We start from the raw sequence: 17,289 nt of genomic DNA, 5'->3' as shown, positions 1-17,289 counted from the left end.
TTTCTTAAATGTACGTATACGATCCTTATTGAAGATATACGACCTTATTGAAGAAACAACGACTGGTTGAAATATTTATTACGCGCTTATTGAATAGAAACGTGACAGCGCGTCGACTTCCGGTCGATTTGCTCGGAGAAATGGCCCGCGAATCTCGCGAGAATCCCAAAAAATTTCAAGAGGCATCGAGAGTTCCAGCCGTCGCGCGATAGCTAGAGACGATGAAAATTCCGACAACATCCGGCGGAACTGCATTACTTTTCGCAAGTTTTCGATCCTACAAGCACGCATCACCTGTGAGTAAATCAGAATGGGATCAAAGGATCATCGGATCCCGGATGTATGGATAGGACCCGTCTCTCTACCCTTCTCCCACCCGCCATCCGTGATGCCTTTGTATATACCTTTCGGTACCCAACACCGACGACAAACAAATCTCGCAGGGTTTCGCTCATTCACGATGCGATACTTGAAAATCACGGTTCCCTGAAATAATGTATACATGCATATGCACGATTGCATGCCGCGCGGAATAAACCGAAAAAAAAGATCGAAAGGTATACGAGACTTCTGGTGAAACAGTTAGGAAAATACGAGACTAAATACAGTCTCAAGTCTCGCCCTTCTATTCTTTATAAAGCATATCGATTGTTTATAATTTATTAAAAATAGAGTGTGGTGAAACGAACTTGAAACCATGAGTAGATAAACTATTGAAAGAGTGATTATTAATTTGAAAGTCTATTAAGTAGAAAATCGGAATGATTATAATATTGACTTATTATTAGCTTACAACTTTGTTGTTCTTAAAAGGGGGATGCTTTTAAAAAGGATGAGCAGCCTGCACTGTTACCCCAACTGTATAGAAGAAACACAGGAATTGATATTTATTTATCCTCTATGTTTTATATTGATAACTAGACTGCGGATTTTTATGCGAAATAAAAACTGTCCTCATTAATTGCAAGATACAGACACACGTATTTCTCTATTAACAATTTTAATGAGTCAATAATCTACAAAAAAATTCTTTAAATCTGACCACTGTTTTACACCTAAACCATTTATTTTTTCTATTGATAACAGAGGCATAAAGATTCATTTCGATTTAAAGAAATGACCAACGCTCGCGTTTAACAGCTTCTGTTTGAAATGTTCATCCGCGCGTCCGACTGACGTTATATGCTGAAGGGCTAAACGTATTCCGTGAAACTAGGCTGAGATTAGTTGCAATTAAAAAAAAATGTAACGTGTCACACGTTTACGTTTCTGAGTTAACGATATACGTTTCGTGTTAAAAAATAAAGAAACGGAGAGTAGGGGAACGAATAAAATCTCCGTGGTAGGATGTATACGCGAAATACAAATCGCGGAGAACAATTATAAATAATGTATGATACTGTTACTTTTACGGTATAATGGAGTCTGAAGTCCCGGGCGAGAATCATTAAAGATTCATTTTGGACACAGCTCTTAATCAGCGTGGAATGCTACAATAATGCATACATTTGCATGCGGTGCGTGTACATGGGGAAAAGGAGGAAACTTCGAGAGAAAGATTGAAGCCGGGAAAACAGAGGAAGGGAACCACATTAGGTACCTCAAAGGACGACTTTGAAATACCGGTGAAATATAAATTTTACAGCGGAATAATTCTAAAAAAGAGTAAAATAAATAACAACGCGAATAATAGTTTAACCATTCACGTTTTAAACGAGCTTCGCGACGAGTGAGGAAGTTTTACCAGAGAATCATTCGTATGAATCATTGAGTGACAAGAACTATTATCATTCTAATGGTAACATTTTATTCCTCATATACACCTCAGAAAAGATCACAATATTTATATATCTATACTAACATATCTATATAATACTAACATATCTAATCGGATTTTATGCATTGCAGTAATTGCAAGTTAAAATGGCAGGAAGGTTGAACAAAATTTTAAAACATCAATATATTGTATCTTTCATTTATTAAAATTATTACAAAAAGAAAGAACTTGCTGTTTAGTTCATGTCTTTTTCGGTGAAAGCAAACAATTTTATTTAGAGATCGTTCTTTCACATATATTAACGCCTACCAGTGTAGGTGGCTAATAATTTTAATTTGCTGTCAGAATGTTAGAATTCTGCTGAAACGTTTGTAAAACTGAAACGTTTGTAAAATTTAAATATTTGACAATGATAATAAAACCTTTAAATTTGCTAACAAGTTTAAAACAGAAATGTGCTCCTCGGAATATAATTGTGTCAAGTGAACGTTCACTTTATGCGTTTACGCATATTTGATGAAACGTTGAAGATACGCCGAAATCGCGGCTCACTAACAACGCAATTCAATTAGACTACCGATTAATTAATGTGAGAAGCGTCATGCATTCCTGCATTTGAGTCCAAGACGGATGAGGGGAGAATCTGTAAGCGTCTTACGCATATAAATGATCTTTGTAAGAAATGAATATTTCTTACAATCACTTAAAGTTTATTTTCTTTATTTACCGTATGATATAATGTCTCCTTTATATTATTTATTCGCTATATACGTTGGAAAATAATTTATATGTAGCGCAATATGTAAATTGCTCCCGTGAAGAATCATACATTTTTATTAAATGAAATGTGAAGAACTGTCACGCGAGATTACATGACGGCTTAAATATTATTGTTATTAAACAGCATTTCTTTGTACATTGTATGAATATTTAGGCATTATTGCTCGCATCAAACGGCAAGTTATTGAATAATATTTCGCTTCAGCGTTGACAAAAGTCCGAAAAAAACATGTGATATAATAAAAACAAAAAAGTAGAACCATTTTGATAAGGGTACAGTGAAAGTATTTACATGCGTCATTGAAATGCTGGAACGCCTTTGAGAAATGCGATTATCTAATGACAAACTATTAATACTCCATTGTAGGTGAATCTTGAAGGACGAAACTGGATAAAGAGATATTAGGGCACGAATCTTGGACAAGGAGACTGGTGGATTCGAATATTATTCACACTCAATTTAACTTATTGAGAGTGACTAGAAGCTGTTTGATGGTCCGGGCTACAATAGCGTAACAATTAATCGCTGAATGGTTTATCTCAGTCATTTATCAAAACCAGGCAACTGACGATTTTACAAAACACATGGGCCATTATTTATTTCGAATCACTGCAAATATTACGCTTATCGTTTTATTGTATTGTTTTCTCAATAATGTAGTACTTGATATGATAAATTCGAATTTATTTAATAATTCATACTTCACGTTAGATTTATTTTAAAAAATGAAAAATAAAATATCGTACTTTTTAAAGGACTTAAGGACTTTTTAAAGGATTAAAAAGAAATCACTTCTGTATAATAACCTGGATACCAAATCCAGACCTCTATAACTTGTGAATGTCAATATGTTAAGTGTCAAGATTATGTTATTATAAAGTAGAAGAAAGTATCTATATAGAATAATTCTTTATTTTTTAATCATAAAATATCTTTTAATTTACTTATCTTGGGTTGGCTATTAGATATTAAATTGAAATAATAAATCGTGACAATTAGTGTAGCGTTGTATCTTCTTCGTTGATAAAAGGAAAATGAAGAGATGAATAACACTTAAGAACATTATTAGTTTATTTATTTATTTATTTGTACGTATTTGTATTATAACTGTTACAAAGAGCTTTACTTAACTGAGACTATGCAGAAATTGAAGTGCAACGCAGGGACATTGTACTCTCTTTTCCATAATAAGTATATTAACTTCGAATTTTACTTACGTGATATTATTCATAAATAAAGTTAGTAATCAGTAAATACTAAATAATAAAAATAATACTAAACGAATTCTTAACCAGAATGTTATGTGATGTTAAGTGGTTTAAATTAATTTTAAGGTATTTTTAATATGAGAATTACAATGTCAAATATTAAAAATGTTCTTCATAAATTGTATACATGTAAAGTTGCTAATCGAGATAGTGTGGAATTTAGAAACAATTTTTCACCGGTGCATATTCCTGTTTTAACAAAATACGTCATGTGATTCATGTTAAATGCATAAATAATTCATTAATTTATCATGTTTGGTGATTTATCCAAAGCGGTGATACATGCTTAAATAGCTTTGAAATGAACTATTATCTCACACATTGACTCATCTCACATTTATTTGGTGAATTCTAGAGAATGAAACAATGAAAAAGCAAACGCGTGAAGTGCCTAAATTACAGTTAAAATTATACTACTGACTTACTGCGCACCATAAACAGTTACATAAAATGTCTTATTGAAGTTCAAAACTCAGGATACTTCCTTTGCTTATTAATATTTGTATATCACCATGATACCATTAAAAACAATGCTTTCATTATTATTCTGATAAAAACAACGTACGAACAATTTTATCCCAGATAAAACATATAAAAATAGTCAGAGCAGTAAGAGAATCGAGTGAGAATTCTGCAAACACATTTTAAGTTTCTTGCCTCTAACTTAATCGTGTAGTTTGTTCTATAGAAGTACATAGTTATCTCATAAAAATTACAAGAACATATTTAAATATAAAAACTACGCGTAAGATCGTAATTAAGTTCAGCTCATGCCAAATTTAATGACACTTGCACACTATATAAGGCAAAATTCATCCATTCTTCTCACTTACATTGTTATACACTCGTTTATATCGATTTTACATTATCGTTAGGAGTCTATTAACAGATGATTCCTCGTTTAGTGAGCTACAAAAAGTTTCATGTATTTTGTACTAAACTTAACCAGCTTCGACCTTCCGCAGTAACTGATGTTGGAAATCGAATCTGTACTAATCGCACTGCGTTCTTGTCGTCTTCTCCCATTTCTTTGTACTCTGAGGTAGTTGGTACAACTATTGTTTCTCCGTCTTCACTTTCGTTATAATTGTATACTTCTTCTACTTGCTCTGTATCCTCCTCTTTACACTCCATTCCTTCATTCTCGACGAAAGTCATCTGTAAAGTGTAGATAAATCGTAAACTACTGCAACTTCGATTCATACAAGCCATAAACACTTCCGGGATACAAGCATATTAAATCAATAATATTTACCTCTTCGTCAACAAGGTGACCTACTTCTTCGTCGGCAACATTTTCTTCCGTAGAAATGTTTAATACATCTTCTTCATGGTACATTTGATCTTCATTCTGCTGCTGTATAATAACATGGTCTTTTAATTCAGTCACATACAATTCAGCTTCCTCCAACTAGAATGCGAGGAAAATTTAATTAATTAAGGAAAATTATTTAACTCGGCACATTACGATCGATATATTCAACAAATTAAAATACGCTTAATTACCTGATCATTTTCGGGTTCGTCCATTAACAGTTCCACACCACATTCAGGAATTGTTATCACTTGATCGTCTTCAGTAGTGAGCCGTGGTTGATTAACTACAATAGTATCGTTTAGGTGGCCCTAAAAAAGCATAATGAACATCAACGTTAGCGTCATTACACAAATACACGGAATTATTGTCTGAAGGTAGCGAATTAGCTCACTTGAGTTTGCATGTGAGCATACAATAAGGGTTTTCTCATGAATCCCATACCACATACTAAACACTCATACGGCTTCTTATCACTGTGTATGAATCGATGCGCGTTTCTATTATCTCTGCTATTAAATGCTTTACCACAAACCTAGAATTTCACAGTATCACATTAAAAAACGTTATTATATTAATGTCTTACCTATCGAAAGTTTATTCATAAATTTTTGGTTTTATTTAATTTAAAAATAACTTAAAAAACACACCTCGCAAAGATATGGTTTCTCTCCTGTATGTATGCGCATGTGTTTTTTAAAGTGTTCAGGATAAACGAATGTCGCTGTACATACTTCACATTTGTACGGTCTTTCGCCAGTATGTGCTGCTTTTATATGATAATCTAACAGCCGTCGCCGTTTGAATCCTTTTCCGCAGTCATCGCATTTATATCGCTTGTCATTATAATGCGTTGCACGTTTATGGGATTGTAAATTTGACCTCTGACTAAAAAATTATGGTGATATATTAAAATATTCTCCATATTCGTAAACAATAATTATGAGAGCATACCTAAATGTAGCTCCACAAAATTCACATTGGTACGGCTTTTCTCCGGTATGTGTCCTTTCGTGATCTCTTATTTCAGCTTTGCGAGCAAACGCTTTACCACATATTCTACATATGTATGGCTTATAGCCAGTGTGTACTATATTGTGCACTTCCAAATTATGTGGTGAACCAAAAGCCTTTCCTGGAAATTTAAGAATTTGCATAATCAAACAGAACAATCTAAATATAAAAACAAATGTGGAACAGATAAGTATTCCATACCACACTGATGGCAAATATATTCCTTGACGCCATTATGAGTTCTTTCATGCTGATTAAGATTTTGCTGGCTTAAAAATGACTTATTACATTGTGAGCATTCATAAGGCCGAGGTCTAACTTCATGTGTTTTTACATGTGCTTTATATGTATATTTGGAAGCAAAATCTTTGCCACAACTTTCACACACATATGGTCGCACACCAGTATGTGTATTGATATGCTCTTCTAACAAGTTTTTAGAGCTAAAAATAATAAGAAATAGGATGTAATAGTGAGAGAACAAGTTAAGTAAAATCTAGAAAATATTCTTGATATGAACCTATATCGTTTACCACAAGTCTCGCATGGCCAAGACTTTACTTGTGGATAATGTATCCGTTTATGAATCCTGAACAAGCGCAGGTTACTAAATATTCTATTACATATTTCACACTGAAAATCACCATCTTCCTTAGCAACATGGTCATCAAGATGGAGCGACAGTTCAGTTCTCTTCCTAAAATCATCTCCACATATGTCACAAATATATAAACGAGTTTCATGCACACTTTTCATATGTGCAATAATAGATTTTGCATCTCCAACTACTTTATCTTCTTCATTGTTACACAACAAACACGTATACATAGAACCATCTCTAGTTACAATCTGGAAAAGAATAAGTAATATTTAATAAATGTTTTTGAAGATGTTAATGTACATAATTAGTAATTTCTTACACGTTCCTGGGTAACATCAACTTTTGATGGAATCTTTGATCGTTTCATCCTCTTCTTTTCTTCAGTATTACTTGTTTCAGGCATTGGTTCAATGTCAAGTATAATCTCTTCTGGTTCACAAGAAGGTTCCTCCTCTTCTTCCTCCTCTTCTAATCTTTCTTCCTCTCCATCCATCTCTTGCATCTCTTGTTCATCCTACAAATAAATTTTATAATATCAAATGACTAAAGTAGAAGATACTCAACCATGACTTTGTCAACTAAATATTATTTACTTTCTCTTCATATTTTAATTCCACATCCGTGCCTTGGCTTTCTGTGTTTTCTATATAATCGTGATCATTATATTCTTCTTCGTTTTGCAGATCGGATATTTTCTGTACAGTTCTTTTATAGTTATTAAATAATTCCACTTTCACTTCTGTTAGCCTGGTTTCCAGTTCATCAACCTAAAGGTATTATTGATTTTATAATTTTATTTATATCTTAATATAACTATTAAGAATATTATGTTCATGAATTTGTTTACCTCGTTGAATAATTTATAGCATTTTTTACATATAACAACAGAATGTACATTTTCTTCATTGAGATCTGTTTCTAAAACAGCGCAAATGATATCTACAAGTGGTTTCTCTGATGACGTATGAGAACTGTCATTAAAAATACGTATGCTATTCCTAGTAGATACACCGACTTTACTGTTGCATATTAAACAGTGCGTGCTGTCTTTCTCTGAATCAGCCGTCATCGTTTAGGTAACTGTAAGAATAATATATTATAGTAGAGTAATTCTACCGACTTATCATTAATGAAATTATAGAATAGTAAGTTTAACTTGAATTTATTTATTGTCTTTTTATTAAAAAAATAGATTATTTTAATATATGATCTTTTTTTCAAGATCTAGGATACTATCTCCTATACTCTAATCATGGTATAATCTGAAATTTCTTGAAAATATGACTTATACTACTTAGGCCTATAACCACAGAGTGATATAAAATATTAAACACGGATTAACACAAAGTACAATACTACAAAATTAAGAAAGTAGCATTAAGAAATTAAATTTGCATTAAACGAGCATTCTATTATACCATTAGCCTGCAAAGGAACAGCGACTGTGATATTTCACATCTTGCGGTATGTTCCGTGACTTTCATCGTAGAATCATACGAACAGAATCGGAGTCTACGAAATTTAGATTTTTGGAATGATCTCTTCTTATGTAACATCATATAATACGAGCAGGGAACAGGACAACGTCCATCGTCATGCAAGCATCGTGTATCGTCGAACAATAACATATTCGTCGATACACTCTGCGAAACAAAGAAATAGTAAATAATGTGGCCGGGCGTCCACCGGACAATGTTTGACGCAGTATACAACGAAGCATTCCGTTTTTCGTCGGTGTCAACAAGTAACCGCTAAAATCCAATAACCCTAACAATAACGTGTCTGATACACGGTAAACAAAATATTTGCTTGTGTTCGTCGTCAAAATGAAGCATTATAATAAACGTAAAAAGTTGCCAGCACTGACTTGAAATTTTCGTTTCTCTGTTCGAACGATTGGTAGCGAGCGAAACGGCAGACGGATCTTGATGCCAACGCCATTTAGGCCTTCATGACAGGTAGGGATGTTGGTCGTGAAGAAACCACGAAAATCGCACAACGAAATCGTTGTCACTTTTTGGAACCCGAATGAGAATTTGATGCCTTCGCTTCAGGTGGAGGCACACGATTGCGTATGCACGCGTTGAATGCCCTCTATCGGATCTTTTCTACGCAGCCATATTTCACGGAAATTTTCAGCTTTCTTGAATTATGTGTTTTTTCAGAATTTTGTCAATATAATTATAGGTATATGTATTTTACAATCATATTACAATTTTTATTAATCGCATAAATGCATATATGTACACATGCGTAGAACACATTCTTCTTAATATGATCATATTATTTATATGCCTAAAGAAAAAAATTATTAGTATAACAATGATACATGTTCTCATTTCAACTATCTGCATGCATTGCTATTTAATTTAAAAATGAAAATAGGGAATCTCTTAGATCCACTGTATACATAGGTTATTTTATTTTTATGCATTACGTCAGTTTATACACCGTTGAAGTATCATTGGCGGGATAATGAATATCTAATCTTACAGAAGCAGACATCAAAGCAATAGTTTCTCTAACTTTATCAAAACGTTTTCATGATCCAATCAAAACATTTAATTTGTATTTACATATATATTTTTTATAATTGATTTTCAATGTGTCGCGTCATTTATGGAGTAAATATAGTTTATGTTTATTCAATTAGTTACCGCCAAATTTTAAAACAGTGATACGGCAATCACTATTAGATACATATGCTTTTTAGGTACGAGCTTAAAGTTTACTAGTTATTACTATTATTTTCAGGCTCTTTACAATATCATAGCCTGCTAAATATACTGTTAACATTATGAGTAACACGAGCTCCGTTACGCTAAAATTTAAATTCATGTAAAAAATTAATTCTGCACTTATATACAATCATGTCAAATTTCTACAAACTTTATAGACGATCAAAAGATAAAAAATATAATTATGCTAATTAATCTATATAAAAGTAATACAAGAATATGCACAATATTTCAGTACTTAATTTATTCATATTTCACATTATGTGTAATGTACATACATATGTATACATGAAAACCAGTATGACTGTGAGAGTCTGTGATGGAGGACGATGCATGAGAATTCTTGGTACATACTGTATTCATCAAGAGGACGATCAATGAAAAACAGCCAGCAATGTGCGCGCGATCTAACACTTATTTTTGTATGATGATTTCCATAGTTACCTAACCTTTTAACAACTACATATTATTTTGTACCTCTCACTACTAATTTCACATTCATGGTTGCGTTGATTTACAATTTGAATTGCCCATTGACAGTGGATGGAAACAAAAACGCGTGACTACTGGCACACGTTTGATTAATCCTTTATGAGATGAACAAAAATGAATCGACAAGCAGATACGGACCCCTCGTCGGTGCAATTGATGAAGGGACAAGTAGTGCTAGGTTTTTGGTAATTCAATTTTATTTGTTACTTATATTAAGATTTTTTTTCGTTATGTCTAATTTAAATACAGTTTTTTGTATTAATATGCAAGTGTATATTTAAAATATAATTTTTCGTTAAAATATAATCGACTGTTTAATAGAGATAACAAAAAGTATAACTTAGGTATAATTCTTTAGTTTGTTAATCATACAATCTAAATGTTTTAGGTATTTGCTGCAAATACAGCAGAGGTATTAACGTATCATCAAGTTGCAATATCTCAATCTTTTCCAAGAGAAGGATGGGTTGAACAAGATCCTATAGAAATACTCAATGCAGTCAAGGAATGTCTCTATCAAACAATATTTAACTTAAGACAACTTACTATAGATCCTAGTGACATAGTTGCAATCGGTATAACAAACCAAAGAGAAACTACAGTTGTATGGAATTCTGTTACAGGAGAACCATTATATAATGCCATAGGTTGTATATAAAAATTAATCTCTAATGTACTTATAATCGTAGCTCTGGCTAAACAAAGTCTAAAATTACTTATTTTGCAGCATGGATGGACATGAGAACCACTTCATTAGTAGATGATATATTAAAAAATGTTCGCAACGAAAATAAAGATTATCTAAAACCACTTTGTGGTCTACCAATTAGTCCATATTTCAGTGCTTTAAAGTTAAAGTGGTTGTTACAGAATGTACCTAGCGTTCAAGAAGCATTAGATAAGAATGAATGTATGTTTGGCACAATTGATTCTTGGCTAATATGGGTAAGTTTAATAGATTTATTTATTGGCATCTAACTTTTTATGAAATATTGCTAACAAACTTCTGATGATTATAGAACTTAACTGGAGGCCCAAAGTTTGGTGTTCATGCTACTGATGTCACTAATGCATCAAGAACAATGCTTATGAATATCACAACTTTAAAATGGGATCCAACTTTGTTAGAATTTTTTGACATACCTTTAGAAATTTTACCAGAGATTCGAAGCTCATCGGAAATTTATGGTTACATTCAGGATGAGATCTTGGCTGCAGTTCCAATATCAGGGGTATACTCATTTAATTAAAAATAGGAATTAAGATTTTTATAATATCAGAAATGAGAATTAAATACTTTTCAGTGCTTAGGTGACCAACAAGCAGCACTTCTAGGTCAGATGTGTTTACATAAGGGTCAGGCAAAAAGCACTTATGGCACTGGTTCTTTCCTTTTATATAATACTGGAACTGCTGTAAGATCAATTTCAGTATTCACTGGAAATTTCTCTCAAAAGTGAAATACAAGTAAATACATTTTAAGATTGTAGATTCATCTCATGGTTTGTTAACAACAGTTGCTTACCAATTAGGACCACAAGCTACTCCCATTTATGCTCTTGAAGGATCGGTAGCAATAGCTGGTTCAGTTATTCAATGGTTAAAAGATAATCTTGGAATATTATCACATGTAAAAGAGTCTGAAATTCTGGTTGAACAAATTCCTACTGATAATCGTGTAACGTTTGTGCCTGCATTTGCTGGATTATATGCTCCATATTGGAGAAAAGATGCTAGGAGGTAAATTGAAAACAATGATACAACATTTCATTTTATTAATTGCGTGCTATAAGAAATCTTAACTTATGTTACTATCATATGTCTGTTGCAAAGTATTGTCATTTCAGTGTTATATGTGGAGTTACAGAAGATACTAATATTACTCATATTGTAAAGGCAGCGTTACAGGCAGTTTCGTTCCAAACGAAAGATATTTTAGAGGCCTTGAGAGAAGATACTGGATTAACTTTGTCTAAATTGTTAGTAGATGGTGCAATGACTAACAATAATTTATTAATGCAAATGCAAGCTGATATTTGTGGAATACCAGTTGGTAAGGGAAATTTTATATATCTATGTTAATAAAGATTTATTATTCTATGTATAGAATAGGTCACTTAAGATTATCACCTAAAATATCTCCGTTATTTTTAATGATTCAATAAATTTCTCATCTCATTAAAAATAACGGAGATATTTTAGGTAAAAATTTCTGTCGACGTATCCTATATGTGAATGATTTGAATGAATAAATACGTCATTAAGTAAACATATTTACAAGAAAGTCAGGCCATTAATGTGTGAGACTACCGCACTTGGAGTTGCAATAGCTGCTGGAAGTGCGGAAGGCATACGTAAATGGGATGTGAAAATTGATGCAGCTGTACCAAGCGACATCTTTTTGCCGTCAATAACTGAAAACGGTAAGTTTGGTAAACCTTCTTAAGTTCAGTACTTAAAAAAAAAATAAATTAAAATGTAATATTGGATACAGAACGGGACATATTATACACCCAATGGAAAAAGGCTATTAATCGAAGTTTAGATTGGGAACCAATAACATATACCAATGGTAAATATAAATAGAACAAATATTTCTATAGATTTCATTTAATCAATGGCTTTAAACAGCGGTGTCATTCATTTTCAGATGATACAAAGAGTATTCATAAGGCAACCGCTCCTGGTATTTTTATGATGAGTACAATAATTATACTTATGATTGCTAGATATCATACTATGTTGTGATTTAACAAGTATAGTACTATGTCATGTGTCTTTCTCAGATAATGCATTTAGGCAGGCCCTCTTTGCTATGAAATATTAAAAGCAGATTATTGTATAATATAAATATACGTGACAGTATACTTTGTATAGTAGTAATGTAAGTACAGAAAGCGAACTGAAAAAGAAAATACAAATAAAGGTGCCATGATATTGTGATAATTATTATGTCAAGTTAAATACAGAAAACCAGAAAGTAATATTTAGCGACAGCAGAAATTCATAATCTATTTCGGATGCGCACACTTATTTTGAATCATAGTGTCTAAATCGGGTGGCTGAGTTTCGATTTCTGGAGCTCTTGAATTACCTGCATGTTTATTTATTCTGTCATTCTTTACGATCTCTACTACCTCATTTACTGCCGCTGCTGCATTGGAAGCACCCTAAGGCATAACATTTATTAGCAAGTACTCGATGCTAGTAAGACAATAAACAAAAATGATATCATTACCATAAAAGTATCTGTAGTGGAAGTTTGAGCTGTGACTTGAGCTGCGGCAAGCCACGCGTCATTTCTTATGTTATCTATTCGTAATCGCGATCGTTGTGGTACAAGAATACGAGAAATAAGTGAACGACAGGCTTGAGATACAACTGGCGTTTTTGGAAATGAAACTTTACTTTGTACTTGCTATATTAAAGAAAGGATTATGTAACTAAAAACATCAGGTTTTTTTATTCTATATTTCAAATGTACATATTATATACAAATCAAAATAATTATTAAAAAAAAAATAATTATACTAAATATTACTAATATAAATTATAATAAGAAAAAACATCGTAAAAAGTTAATTGCTTGCTTTATTATGATAAATTTCGAAACATGGCTCCAAACATAAACCGACTCCACAATTTTCACACCAATATCGACTTTCTCTCCGGACGCGTCTGGCCAGTGTGGATCGTTCATATCTTATACAAACTACGAAGAATTCAAACGGGCGAGCAGCGCTCGGGTTGATGCGTTTGGGCACGTGTTACGTGCGCGAGCACTGCTCGTTCAAAAGCATTAAGTGGTTAATGTACCTGGGTACCTTTAGAAGTTGACTATAGTTTGTGTCGTCGAACGGTAGTCTACCGTAAACCATTGCATATAGTACTACACCCATAGACCATACATCGGATAATTGAGGTAAATATGCAATTCCTTTTAATATTTCAGGCGACGCGTAAGCATAACTTCCGCAGAATGTTTCACTCAGTGGAGCAACTCCATTTTTAGTTACCATTTGCCCTCGTGCAAATCCAAAATCAGATAACTTGATATTAAAATTAGAATCCATTAAAAGGTTTTCACATTTTACATCCCTAAATGAAATTAAATAATTATAATTTGTATAACATAAATATATTTATTGTTATTATTAATGTTAATAAAAAGTTCTATATGAAAGATTAAACCATCAGGAATAGTTTCTAAATCTTAAATTATAGGTTTTCTTCAATTATTTATTATTTATTTTTTACCTGTGCACTATACCACGCCCGTGACAATAATCAATCGCTTCCAACAATTGCCGAAACCATCTACGGCTACGCAGTTCATCAATGTATGTATCTCGTTTTATTATATCCAGCAAGCTACCATTTTTAGCATACTCCATAATAATGTAGACACTAAATTTGAATAGTTCATATTTAATATTTTCATATATAGATATATCTATGTATAAACGCATACTGACCGATGGGTTGTTTCAATAGCTTGTAAAAAACGAATTAAATTCGGATGCTTCAAACCTTTAACTACTTCGATCTCTCGCGGCAGAAACTTTTTTAAATATTCGCGGGGTGCTTGAAATTTGGAAATGATTTTTACTGCTACTTGGCAATCATGACGTTCAGATTTCGCAACCTACAGATAACATATTAGAATCATAATTTTCGTATTCTTTCAATTCGTTAAATTTATTATGAATCTCGTAATCGTTAGTTTCTTTTTCAAATTATTTAATACATGGATAACGTACTTTCACGGTAGCGTAAGAACCGGCGCCTATCGTCTTTCCAAGGCAATAGCCATGCGATTCAAGTATAGTTAATTTCTTCCCCGTTTTTTCGTCATCCTTCTCGTCATTTTGCACTGGCGATTTATTATCTATTACTGGAGCAGTTGCCATTTAAATGTTCTTAATAAATCAAATTACTATAGCTGCATTTTTGTGAGTGTGTTTTTGATATGGTTAAGACTTATTTTATTTCAAATACGATATTTCCAACATTTTAGTTTTCCATTTAGGTATTACCAGAAATTTTATTAGGAAGTAGTTATTAGTTGCATAATTAAAATTTGGTTGGATGATTATGTGTTGAAATTTGACATGATGCTCATCAAGAAGCATCGAAAGATCGATTGTGAACACGTGAAATACGATCAACATTATTGGTCTCTTATAATTTTACATAAATATGAAATAGTAAATTGAAATACTTCATGAGTAGATATAAAATGTTACAGCTATATTAACATAAAATTAGAATAAATAAAAATGAATTAAATATTATACAAAAGTTCTACTATGTATTTGAATTAGAATACAATATATAAAATAGTTCGATCATTTTTTTCGTTACAAACATTGATACTATCAATATAAAAAATAATAAAATTAATATTAAGTTTATCTAGAAATAAATTTTTAATTTCTAGATTGATATTGTATATATTTCACACAATTAATTTAGAAAAAGAACGGGACATGATCGAGAGACACAGAACAAAAACAGCGGACTCTATATGTGAATACACTATGTATCCTGTTCAACTTGTCTTAATATTGTCTACAGTCACATCCATTCAAAACATATCTCAATGCGCATTGAGCATAGTTTGCAAATTCGCGGTAAATATGGTCGATCATTCTACGTTGCGAAAACTACAAGTTGAATATCGCGCCACGTGTTTCAGATAGAGCACCAGGTGTGCGGATACACGAAAAGAGTGAGGCCGCAAACATGGCAAAGGGAGACAAGCTGCATGGGTTATCAGTGTGACTGATTTCGTTCGTTGAGCTGTGTCGTGCTTTCTTGTTCACTCACCATTTCTTCTCTTTGTCTAAAACTACGAGGGCAGCACTACTTAGCTGTGAAGCATCAACTAATCACAGAAAGGCAGTTTCTGTACCATACCTCAAATTTCTGAACCCTTTACCTCTAGCATGACGCAATATAATGAGGCAATACTGTATCTAGTATGTATATAATTAATGGTTGTACAATGTGCAATGTGTAATTTGTAATGAATACATTCCATACTTCATGGTAAACACAGTTTTCTGTCGCGTTATCTAGTTGTATCCATTTTAACTGAATCTACAGTACGTAAGAAAAGCAATTATGGCAGATGTTTTAGATATTGATAATGCAGAGGAGTTTGAAGTCGACGATGAAGGCGATCGTAAGTTTATATCTTTCATTTCAATTTTACATTCATGCGAAAGGTTTATTTTGTACAGCTAACCTCTCCCGGCGTATTGTCACTTTGGTTTTGGAGTATTTAAAGCATATTTTTATATGCTATAGTAATAGTTTTTATTCATTTAATATGTTTATGTATTATTCCCAGAGGGAATTGCCCGCTTAAAAGAAAAAGCGAAGAGAAGAAAAGGCAGAGGACACGGTGCGGAATTAGTTTCCACTCGTGACGATGTTGGTCATTATGAATCAATGAACATTGTCGAGGAGGATGACGATGAGCCAGGCCCACAGAGATGTAAGACATGATTTTTAAAGATCACATTCTACAGCGATATTCGTAAAAATATGATTTTAAAGTAAAGTTTAATTTTATTTAACTCATTTCTATACTTTAAAACACAATCTATTTCTGTGTTTTAGCTGTTGAAGGCTGGATTTTGTTCATAAATTCAGTACACGAAGAAGCACAAGAAGATGATATACAGGACAAATTTTCTGAATTTGGTCAAATAAAAAATTTACATTTAAACTTGGACAGAAGAACAGGCTTCTTAAAAGGATATGCCTTGGTCGAATATGAGACATTTAAAGAAGCCCAAGCAGCAAAGGATGCATTAAATGGAACAGAAATTTTAGGGCAGCCAATCTCTGTTGATTGGTGTTTTGTAAAAGGACCAAAGAAGTAAGTAAAATATTTTTTCCATTGAATTTAGATAAAATATTTTTTTATAAATTACTAATATATGTTCTTATTTTTTCAGAATAAAGAAAAGAAGCCATAGAAGACGATGAAAGTAAAAATAATTATTACAAAATATAAACTTTATTTTCACATGACTTTCAAATAAGGATAATTCTTTTGTTGTATTTCACACACTATATCAAATTAAAGGTTGTAAGTAATATAATTTACAACAGAACCTGATTATACAAACAGATCTTGTTCATTAAGAAAATTCTTTATATAAAAGTAATATAGATTTCAATATATCTGTAGAAGAAAAACAAAAAATAAACTCTTTACTTTGTACAAATTTGTGTATCCATTAAAGTATTAATACTCTGTATAAAATAAAAGCAGGGCAACAAAGAAACT

General features: G+C 32.3%; 4 protein-coding genes across 9 annotated transcripts; 2 read left to right on the top strand and 2 right to left on the bottom strand.

Annotated features, from left to right (window-relative positions):
* Nucleotides 1-3,616: 3,616 nt before the first annotated feature.
* LOC144469440 (uncharacterized) lies at nucleotides 3,617-8,826 on the bottom strand. 2 transcript variants are annotated; one of them, XM_078179711.1, is made up of 12 exons: nucleotides 8,624-8,826; nucleotides 7,604-7,836; nucleotides 7,350-7,523; nucleotides 7,076-7,270; nucleotides 6,676-7,004; nucleotides 6,357-6,598; nucleotides 6,096-6,276; nucleotides 5,792-6,029; nucleotides 5,536-5,676; nucleotides 5,333-5,452; nucleotides 5,082-5,237; nucleotides 3,617-4,984 (listed from the first exon to the last, which is right to left on the bottom strand). In XM_078179711.1, exons 2-12 carry the CDS (start codon nucleotides 7,823-7,825, stop codon nucleotides 4,748-4,750), a joined length of 2,235 nt encoding a protein of 744 aa, XP_078035837.1. In that variant the 5' UTR covers nucleotides 7,826-7,836; nucleotides 8,624-8,826; the 3' UTR covers nucleotides 3,617-4,747. The 2 variants fall into 2 exon arrangements, with proteins under 2 accessions (XP_078035837.1, XP_078035838.1); XM_078179712.1 differs by lacking the exon at nucleotides 8,624-8,826 and adding an exon at nucleotides 8,175-8,422.
* LOC144469441 (glycerol kinase) lies at nucleotides 8,624-12,937 on the top strand. 5 transcript variants are annotated; one of them, XM_078179716.1, is made up of 11 exons: nucleotides 8,624-8,714; nucleotides 10,035-10,171; nucleotides 10,375-10,633; nucleotides 10,714-10,931; nucleotides 11,006-11,218; nucleotides 11,291-11,401; nucleotides 11,470-11,726; nucleotides 11,834-12,039; nucleotides 12,272-12,409; nucleotides 12,481-12,558; nucleotides 12,637-12,937. In XM_078179716.1, exons 2-11 carry the CDS (start codon nucleotides 10,091-10,093, stop codon nucleotides 12,732-12,734), a joined length of 1,659 nt encoding a protein of 552 aa, XP_078035842.1. In that variant the 5' UTR covers nucleotides 8,624-8,714; nucleotides 10,035-10,090; the 3' UTR covers nucleotides 12,735-12,937. The 5 variants fall into 5 exon arrangements, 4 of the variants coding, with proteins under 4 accessions (XP_078035842.1, XP_078035841.1, XP_078035840.1 ...); XM_078179715.1 differs by lacking the exon at nucleotides 8,624-8,714 and adding an exon at nucleotides 9,772-9,890; XM_078179714.1 differs by lacking the exon at nucleotides 8,624-8,714 and adding an exon at nucleotides 9,791-9,916.
* A 47-nt stretch (nucleotides 12,938-12,984) lies between these two features.
* LOC144469444 (testis-specific serine/threonine-protein kinase 3) lies at nucleotides 12,985-14,896 on the bottom strand. The gene is made up of 6 exons (XM_078179719.1): nucleotides 14,747-14,896; nucleotides 14,462-14,631; nucleotides 14,244-14,393; nucleotides 13,811-14,084; nucleotides 13,225-13,404; nucleotides 12,985-13,156 (listed from the first exon to the last, which is right to left on the bottom strand). The coding sequence occupies exons 1-6, from the start codon at nucleotides 14,894-14,896 to the stop codon at nucleotides 12,998-13,000; spliced, it is 1,083 nt and encodes a 360-aa protein (XP_078035845.1). The 3' UTR covers nucleotides 12,985-12,997.
* A 961-nt stretch (nucleotides 14,897-15,857) lies between these two features.
* On the top strand, nucleotides 15,858-17,280 carry Tsu (40S ribosomal protein S12 homolog tsunagi). Its single transcript, XM_078179720.1, has 4 exons — nucleotides 15,858-16,173; nucleotides 16,342-16,488; nucleotides 16,614-16,875; nucleotides 16,955-17,280. Exons 1-4 carry the CDS (start codon nucleotides 16,113-16,115, stop codon nucleotides 16,983-16,985), a joined length of 501 nt encoding a protein of 166 aa, XP_078035846.1. The 5' UTR covers nucleotides 15,858-16,112; the 3' UTR covers nucleotides 16,986-17,280.
* The last annotated feature ends 9 nt before the right edge of the window (nucleotides 17,281-17,289 follow it).

This window comes from Augochlora pura, chromosome 4 (genome assembly GCF_028453695.1).
Source record: "Augochlora pura isolate Apur16 chromosome 4, APUR_v2.2.1, whole genome shotgun sequence".
Taxonomy (NCBI): Eukaryota; Metazoa; Arthropoda; class Insecta; order Hymenoptera; family Halictidae; genus Augochlora; species Augochlora pura.
This window is presented reverse-complemented; position numbering and strand designations above follow the sequence as displayed.

Coding starts and splice junctions, on each gene's coding strand:
- LOC144469440 (XM_078179711.1), bottom strand. CDS start 7,825: ATGACGGCTGATTCAGAGAAAGACAGCACGCACTGTTTAATATGCAAC. Junction 7,005..7,075: donor TTGATGTTACCCAGGAACGT/GTAAGAAATTAC, acceptor ATTCTTTTCCAG/ATTGTAACTAGAGATGGTTC. Junction 6,599..6,675: donor ACTTGTGGTAAACGATATAG/GTTCATATCAAG, acceptor TATTATTTTTAG/CTCTAAAAACTTGTTAGAAG.
- LOC144469441 (XM_078179716.1), top strand. CDS start 10,091: ATGAACAAAAATGAATCGACAAGCAGATACGGACCCCTCGTCGGTGCA. Junction 11,219..11,290: donor CTGCAGTTCCAATATCAGGG/GTATACTCATTT, acceptor AATACTTTTCAG/TGCTTAGGTGACCAACAAGC. Junction 12,559..12,636: donor ACCAATAACATATACCAATG/GTAAATATAAAT, acceptor ATTCATTTTCAG/ATGATACAAAGAGTATTCAT.
- LOC144469444 (XM_078179719.1), bottom strand. CDS start 14,896: ATGGCAACTGCTCCAGTAATAGATAATAAATCGCCAGTGCAAAATGAC. Junction 14,085..14,243: donor GGGCGTGGTATAGTGCACAG/GTAAAAAATAAA, acceptor AATTTCATTTAG/GGATGTAAAATGTGAAAACC. Junction 13,405..13,810: donor ACTATAGTCAACTTCTAAAG/GTACCCAGGTAC, acceptor TCTTTAATATAG/CAAGTACAAAGTAAAGTTTC.
- Tsu (XM_078179720.1), top strand. CDS start 16,113: ATGGCAGATGTTTTAGATATTGATAATGCAGAGGAGTTTGAAGTCGAC. Junction 16,489..16,613: donor TGAGCCAGGCCCACAGAGAT/GTAAGACATGAT, acceptor TCTGTGTTTTAG/CTGTTGAAGGCTGGATTTTG. Junction 16,876..16,954: donor TTTGTAAAAGGACCAAAGAA/GTAAGTAAAATA, acceptor TTATTTTTTCAG/AATAAAGAAAAGAAGCCATA.